The sequence below is a fragment of the Aegilops tauschii genome, chromosome 1 (genome assembly GCF_002575655.3).
Source record: "Aegilops tauschii subsp. strangulata cultivar AL8/78 chromosome 1, Aet v6.0, whole genome shotgun sequence".
Lineage (NCBI taxonomy): Eukaryota > Viridiplantae > Streptophyta > Magnoliopsida > Poales > Poaceae > Aegilops > Aegilops tauschii.
In genome coordinates this window covers 460,690,940-460,699,383 of record NC_053035.3, presented here as the reverse complement: position 1 = coordinate 460,699,383, position 8,444 = coordinate 460,690,940, and the positions used below count along the sequence as shown (strand labels likewise).

At 46.7% G+C, this 8,444-nt stretch overlaps 1 protein-coding gene across 1 annotated transcript; it reads right to left on the bottom strand.

The window, feature by feature from the left end:
- Positions 1 to 1,014, bottom strand: LOC109758745 (uncharacterized). The gene is made up of 2 exons (XM_020317614.4): positions 707 to 1,014; positions 1 to 606 (listed from the first exon to the last, which is right to left on the bottom strand). The coding sequence occupies exons 1-2, from the start codon at positions 764 to 766 to the stop codon at positions 208 to 210; spliced, it is 459 nt and encodes a 152-aa protein (XP_020173203.1). The 5' UTR covers positions 767 to 1,014; the 3' UTR covers positions 1 to 207.
- Positions 1,015 to 8,444: the final 7,430 nt, after the last annotated feature.

The following is an 8,444-nucleotide window of genomic DNA, read 5'->3' as shown; positions in this document are numbered from 1 at the left end:
TTCGATCACATATAACTTTATTGCCGCCTTCGAGTGAAGTACATGGATTATAAGTAACTCATTACAGAACGGGACACGGGTAGATCAAATCGGCGGCAAACTTACACTAAATGAGCGGAAAATCACGAAAGAGTGGAAACATAGTAGAAGGCTCGTGAACGACCAAACACGACTAAAGGAAAGCAAATTAAGCGCGAACGCATGCATCTAGTGATTCCTGGTGGTGGTGTCCTTGGTGGTGTTGTCACCGCCCATGCCCAGCGTGTTCGCCACCGCGTCCTTGGCGCCCACCACCGCGCTCACCACCGTCTCGCCGGCCTGCTGGAGCACGCTGCCGGTTTTGTCCTTGCCGGCAACGGCGGATTCCTTGGTGTACTGCGCGGCGTCGGAGGACCTATCCTGCGCGTACTGCGCCGTCTCCGACGCCTTCTGCTTGGCCGCCTCAGTCTTCTCGCCGAGGAAGCTGCCGGTCTGGTCCTTGCTCTCGGCGGCGCGGTCCTTGGCCGCCTGAGCCGTCTGGGCCGTCTTGTCCTTGGCCTCGCCGGCCTTCTGCTTGGTGGCCTCCGTGGCCTGGCCCGCCTTGTCCATCATCTGCCCGGTCTTCTCCTGCACAACGAAGAGAGCATTTCAGATCACCGCCGGAAGCAACGGCGCATGCGCGCGGCAGCAGGATGAAGTGGTAGGCACTATAGGAGACGACGGTTACCTCGGTGCGGGCCTTGGTCTCGCCGGCCATGTAGCTCGCCTGGTTCTGGTTGGAGGCCATCTCCGCTTGTCTTCTCTCTCACTAACAAACACGAACTGAAATCACTCGATCGGAAGGGCCAAATCTCACTGCTAGTATTGCTCAACTCTGGCTTGGATGAATCGACTGCTTGTGTTGGAAAGGAGATTGGAGCAGGCGGCATTTATAGGCAGAAGCAACGGGACACGTCGCGCGGCGGTGCTCGTACCTTGCCGCCACGTACAAAGTAGTAGCTTCGCGAAGCTCGATTGCTCACCCATATCACGAGCTGCTGATTCGATCCAACACATGCGGATGAAGGTACCGAAGGCCAAGTAGGAGACCAATATACAAGTGTAAAGGCTGGTTCAGGAAGGAGATTGGGTGGGGCAGTGTGACGGTGAAGTCCAATAATGCCGACGTTCCTCACGATGCAAAGAAAAGGTGAGATGCAGGCGAGGCGATATGCGGTGGTCGGCGGGCCACGCACCCTAGCTTTAGCTTCTGTTTTCTTTTTTGAAAGCCCTAGCCCCTGTTTGATCGACGTGTCCAAGTCTCATTGCAAGATTTCATATTATCCTATTCTTGGGTGTTTATTAGAGCTGATAAAATATAATATGCACATGCGGACATGCCGTACGTACGTGCTTCTCTTACCACACCACAAGTGAAAATCACTCTCTCATACTTCCTCCTCCAGCCTGCGTGTTGTATAGAGGCTGCGTCAATTAATTCACAGCCTATTATTGCATAAAGACTGTGTTAATTAATTCGGATCGAAGAAGCTATGATTTTGTAAGACCAGGAACATAGCAAAATTGCTAGACTTGCTGGCAACTGATTACGGATGCTGGTTACAGGACATTGTCCATAGATAACTCCTCGCTTATTTTACTCTCTGGGCCCCCGATTTCCACCGGGCCAAGTATTTAGTGCCGCATCTTTCCATAAACTTGAACCAGTAAGAAATTTCCCTTAGCTATAGCATTTCTCGAAACAGTCTGCTTGATTTTCTAAGTTGTGTTGACCGTCTGACGCATGAAAAGTTAGCGCATGTTGAAGGAGAAATAGCGATAGGTAGATGCAGCTTTGAAAGCCATTGAAGATGAAATTAAGATATCAGAAAACTGCAAGAATCCTGTCATGGTCGAGTTGAGTCTTGAGTGGGAAGAATGGGAGATAAGATTTGATGTCATATATATGCAATTGTGTGTTACTTTGATTGAAGATCTTCTTGTGGCTTTTAAACCATGTAGTAGTTTTGACCATAGACAACCTTACACATCGGGGTTGACATGATAATAAGTGCCATTTAGTTTGCCACCACGACTAATTCATTAAGGACATGTTTTTTAGTGTAAGTCTGCTCGTGTGATGTAGTAGCTCACAGTTTGTGCTTCTAACTCGTACATTTTTCACGGCACATGTAACATGTTCGGCAACTGATTCAGAGTATTGATAACAGTTTTTTTAATCTCATATCCTCGCAAGGGCAGCAACCTTATGTTTTTTAATCAAGCGCTTTTGGCTAAACAAGCTTGGCGTTTATTGTTTTTTCTAAATTCTCTGTGTGCAAAGGTGATGAAAACTAAATATTATCCTCATGGGCATCTTATTGATACTGTTTTCCCGCAAGCAACGCCCCTTACTTGGCAAGGTATTATGCATGGCCTTGAGCTGCTGAAAAATGGCATCATTTGGAGAGTTGTTGATGGTACTACTATAAATATTTTGAGGGATAGTTGGATTCTTAGGGAAGCTGGCCTAAACATTACTGCCAAGAAGAACAGAACGAGGATTAAATGGGTGTCTGATTCATGAGTGGATCTAGGAGGTGGGATGAAAATCTGATCAGACATCTATTTTATCCTCATGATACAGAGGAAATTTTAAAGCTGCATACTCTCACTTTGGGTGAGGGAGATCTTATTACGTGGCACCATGAGAAGAGTGGTTTATTCTCGGTGAAGAGTGTGTATAGTCTGGCAATGATTCTTAAGCAATCGAAGGGTGAATCCGAGAATCCTAGTATGGGGAACGGAGGCTCTGGAACATAATTTGGAAGGCGAATGTCCCCCAGAAAATTAGAATCTTTGCTTGGAGGGCTGCTTCTAATAGTTTGGCGATTCAAGTTAACAGGGTAAAACACCATCAAACTATTCTAGGTACGTGCTCAATCAATGGTATTGAAGATGAATGTATTTTTCACGCGTTGGTAAATTGTCCCAAGACTCGTGCATTTCGTATGGCTTTGAAGGAAGTGTGGAATTTACCAGCCAAAGATATTATCAAATATTTTGGGCCAGACTGGTTTCTTATTTTATTGGATCAATTAAATTTGCGTATGCGTGATCAAACTATATTCATGTTCTGGAGAGCTTGACACTTGAGGAATGATTTGATTTTTGGTAAGGGAAAGGAATCCATCGCGGCAACTATTGGGCTTCTTTCTCGTCTTGTCATGCAAACATACAGGTGACGGTGTGCAACAAAGTTAGCAAGTGGTGGAAGAACTCCAGGTAACCACTAATAAGGAGAGGAATGTTATCTCCTGGAAGCCTCCCACCTTGGGTTTTTTCAAGATTAATGTCGACACAAGTTTTGTGGAGGCCATCAAAGCTGCGAGCGTGGGGGTGGTCATTAGAGCCATTATAGACAAGTTATCATCTCCTCTTGGGGTTACATTAGAGCTTGCCATTGCGTCGAGGAAGCGGAACTAAGATCGACCCTCTATGGCATGTATATTGGTATCACTCTTGACAAGCCCATCATTTTAGAAACTGGTTGTTCTTTTGTGGCTTTTGTGTTTGGAAAAGAGCGTGTTGACAGGTCAACTCTGGTGGACCTAAAGAAGGAGGCATTGAATGTCTCTAAGCTGATGGTGGGTATAAAGATAGACAAGATTAACAGGAGGGCCAATACGGTGGCTCACGAGATTGCAAAGTTCAGTTTTGATAATTGCTCTGATGGTATTTTTTTGAATACTGCTCCGCCCTACGTGGCAAATTTTGTAATGAATGATTGTATGAATGTTATAATTTAATTAATATATGGTAGGGTTTAAAAAAAGATAATGCAAATCTCATTATCCAACGACTTCCATTTCTATCGGAGGATGTGTTGACCTATGGCTTAGCCCAAGTTGTCGATGGTAACTAGGGCAAATTATTGAAAGAAAAGCTATTTTTGTTGCATATCCCCTTTTTGCTCTAATTCGAGGCTTCGAGTAAGTGCCCTAGGATTTGACGGCGGGCTTGAAAAGCCACCTACAAACAATTTGTGTTCATTCATTTCAGATAACGCTTGCATACTTTACTCGCCCAAATTTGTGAAATAAAAGAGTTATATGAGCATAAAAGATGAGGCGAAGAGTAGAGTGGCTTGTATAGAGAGTTAGAGACCTTGCTTATTTTCATGAAAAAGTAAATGGGTGTAAAAGAAAGAATAGCATTTCTATCAAAGAAGATGGTGAGAGATCTATACATTTTTTGAAAGAGCTAAGATAAATGTCACTTCTTACTATATTTGGGAGAGTAGAGTACAACAATGTTCACTTACTTTGAATTCCATGCGAAGGGGAAGCTCAATGCAAGATAGCCTGCAATATGACATCAAGAAGAAAGCTATCATAGTAGATGACACACACGAGTGATGTCCCAGGTTCAAGACCAAGTGCAATACCAAAATGTCGGGATATCAATAGGTGCTTATCTAGGGGCGGCATTAGGGGAAACCTAAATTGCGCCACCACCTACCCCCTCCCTCCTCCTCATCTCGCCGCCACCAGAGACGTAGTCGTTGAAGCCCGCACTAACTCCTAGGATTTCGCATGGCTCCTTGATTGGCTTGGGCCGCCCTCTGATGGCGCCGAAGTGGTGTTTCCCCCCTCCGAGTTGCAACCATGGCTATGGGCTGGACTATGGTGGGTTCCCCATGGTGATTCCCTAGTTGTGGTCGCCTTTGGCGGCTGGACGCATGAGGCTTCGTGGCAGGCCTCTTGCCAGTGCGACTCCAGCCCCGACTGCCCTGGGCATGTGTTCTCCAGCGTCCATGGCTCGCCGTCATTCTCTGCTGCCGTGGCTCTATCACAATCGTTTCGAAGGTTGCGTCCTCTCTAGCATCTTCGGCTTGTCGGCGTCCTGGTGCCTTTGGCCCTGATGGCCCGAATCTACATTAACTCTAGTTCTGGGCTCTTCGACATCACCGATCGTTGCCGCCTCATTCAACTAAAGTAGGAGAAACAGTCACCCGCCAGCCACCTTTATGCAAAACTAGTTGCATGTAGTCGGTGGAACCGGTCTCATGTGCGTGGACATGTAATGTTGGTCCGGACCGCTTCATCCCACAATACCGCCGAATCAAAATAAGATATTGGTGGTAAGCAGTATGACTATCACCGCCCAGAACTCTTTGTGTTCTACCCGTGCATATCATCTACGCATAGACCTGGCTCATGATGCCACTGTTGGGAATTGTTGCATGGAAAACAAAAAAAATTCTACGCACACGCAATGATCTATCCATGGAGATGCATAGCAACGAGGGGGAGAGTGTGTCTACGTACAGTCGTAGACCGTAAGTGGAAGCGTTTCACAACGCGGTTCATCGATCGAGTACCGAACGTACGACACCTCCGAGTTCTGCACACGTTCAGCTTGGTAACGTCCCTCGTCTTCTTGATCCAGCAAGACGTCGAGGTAGTAGATGAGTTCCGTCAGCACGATGGTGTGGTGACGGTGATGGTGAAGTGATCCTCGCAGGGCTTCGCCTAGGCACTGCAAGAATATGACCGGGGGTGTAAATTGTGGAGGGGGGCGCCGCACACGGCTAGGCAATTGTCTGGTGTGTGCTAGGCGCCCCCTCCTCATATATATAGGTGGGAGGGAGGGAGTAGCAGCCATAGGAGGCGCCCAAGTAGGAGGAATCCTACTTGGAGTCCCTCCCAAGCCGCCCCCTGTCATATATAACCGAGGGGGAAGGAAAGACGGGGGGAGAGGGAAGGAAGTAGGAATCCCAATCCATACTTTCCTTGCCCTCCCCTCTTTCCTTCTCCTCCTCATCGGGCGGGCCTCTATAGGGGCGCACCAGGGCTGGTGTGTTCCCTCACTTGGCCCATAAGGCCCATATTTTTGCCGGGGGTGCCCGAAACTCCTTTCCGGTGATCCGATAAGTACCCGGTACCCTCTAGAACACTTCCGGTGTCCGAATACCATCGTCCTATATATCAATCTTTACCTCTCGACCATTTAGAGACTCCTCGTCATTTCCGTGATCTCATCCGGGACTCCGAACACATATAATACTATATCGTCAACGAACGTTAAGCGTGCGGACCCTACGGGTTCGAGAACTATGAAGACATGACCGAGACACCTCCTCGGTCAATAACCAATAGCGGAACCTAGATGCCCATATTGGCTCCTACATATTCTACGTAGATCTATATCAGTCGAACCGTTATGACACCATACGTAATTCCCTTTGTCTATCGGTATGTTACTTGCCCGAGATTCGATTGTCGGTATCTTCATACCTAGTTCAATCTCGTTACCGGCAAGTCTCTTTACTCAATCCATAATACATCACCTCGTGACCAACTCCTTAGTCGTTTGCTTGCAAGCTTATGATGTGTATTACCGAGAGGGCCCAGAGATACCTCTTCGATACTCGGACTAACAAATCCTAATCTCGATCTATGCCAACTCAAAAAACACCTTCGGAGATACATGTAGAGCATCTTTATAATCACCCAGTTACGTTGTGACGTTTGATAGCACACAAGGCATTCCTCCGGTATCCGGGAGTTGCATAATCTCATAGTCGAAGGAATATGTATTTGACATGAAGAAAGCAATAGCAATAAAACGGAATGATCATTATGCTAAGCTAACGACGAAGGAAATATGCCCTAGAGGCAATAATAAAGTTGTTATTTTATATTTCCTTTTATCATGATAAATGTTTATTATTCATGCTAGAATTGTATTAACCGGAAACTTGATACATGTGTGGATACATAGACAAAACAACGTGTCCCTAGTAAGCCTCTACTAGACTAGCTCGTTATTCAAAGATGGTTAAGTTTCCTAACCACAGACATGTGTTGTCATTTGATAAACGGGATCACATCATTAGGAGAATGATGTGATGGACAAGACCCATCCATTAGCTTAGCATAATGATCGTTCAGTTTATTGATATTGCTTTCTTCATGTCAAATACATATTCCTTCGACTATGAGATTATGCAACTCCCGGATACCGGACGAATGCCTTGTGTGCTATCAAACGTCACAATGTAACTGGGTGATTATAAAGATGCTCTATAGGTATCTTGGAAGGTGTTTGTTGGGTTGGCATAGATCAAGATTAGGATTTGTCACTCCGAGTATCGAAGAGGTATCTCTGGGCCCTCTCGGTAATGCACATCATAATAAGCCTTGCAGGCAATGTGACTAATGAGTTAGTTGCGGGATGATGTATTACAGAACGAGTAAAGAGACTTGCCGGTAACGAGATATAACTAGGTATGAAGATATCGACGATCGAATCTCGGGCAAGTAACATACCGATAGACAAAGGGAATAACTTATGTTGTCATAACGGTTCGACCGATAAAGATCTTCGTAGAATACGTAGGAGCCAATATGAGCATCCAGGTTCCGCTGTTGGTTATTGACCGGAGAAGTGTCTCATTCATGACTACATAATTCCCGAACCCGCAGGGTCGCACGCTTAACGTTCGTTGACGCTAGAGTAGTATTGGGATATTTGATGAGTGGTAATCAAATGTTGTTCGGAGTCCTGGATGAGATCCCGGACGTCACGAGGAGTCTCGGAATGGTCGAGAGGTAAAGCTTTATATATGGGAAGTCATATTTTTCGTTCCTGAAAAAGATGCAGTTTTTTCGGTATTGTACCAGGAAGCTTCTAGAAGGTTCCAAAGGATTCCGGAGGGTTCCGGAAGTCCACAAGTGGTTCCACCACGACCCAAGGGCTAGCATGGGCTGTGGGGAGGCGCCCTGGCGTTATTGGGCTAAGCACACCAAGTCCTCAAAAGCTCATGTGGCTAGGGAAGGCAAAAAAGGAAGGAGTCCTAGTAGGAATAGGATTGGACTTGGAGTCCAAGTCCTCTCCCCCTTAGCTGCGACCTAGGGCTTGGAGGGGCTATTTACCATGCCCCTCCACCTATATATATAGGGGAGGGGTGCCCCTGGAGAATACACCAAGCCCTTGGCGCCCCTCTCTCTCCCGTTACTCCGTAGTTCCACCGCCTCGTCCCGGCGACGCTTAGCAAAGCGCTGTCGGTGTTCCACCACCACCATCACCACCATGCCATCGTGTTGGTTGTGATCCCATCTACTTCTCCTCTCCCGCTTGCTGGATCAAGAAGGAGGAGACGTCATCGAGCCACACGTGTGCTAAACTCGGAGGTGCCGTCCGTTCGGCACTAGATCGTTTGGACCGTGATCGGATCATGAAGAGTATGACTACATCAACCGCGTGATAAACGCTTCCGCTTAACGGTCTACGAGGGTACATAGACACACTCTCCCCTCTCGTTGCTATGCATCTCCTAGATAGGTCTTGCGTGAGCGTAGGAAATTTTTGAAATTGCATGATACGTTTCCCAACAGTGGCATCGGAGCCAGGTCTATGCGTAGATGATATGCACGAGTAGAACATAAAGAGTTGTGGGCGGTGATCATCATACTGCTTAC

Excerpts from the sequence above, each read along its gene's own strand:
- LOC109758745 (XM_020317614.4), bottom strand. The coding sequence starts at position 766 with ATGGCCTCCAACCAGAACCAGGCGAGCTACATGGCCGGCGAGACCAAG. Across the intron at positions 607-706 it reads AGACCAAGGCCCGCACCGAG|GAGAAGACCGGGCAGATGAT; the intron begins GTAACCGTCGTC and ends TTCGTTGTGCAG.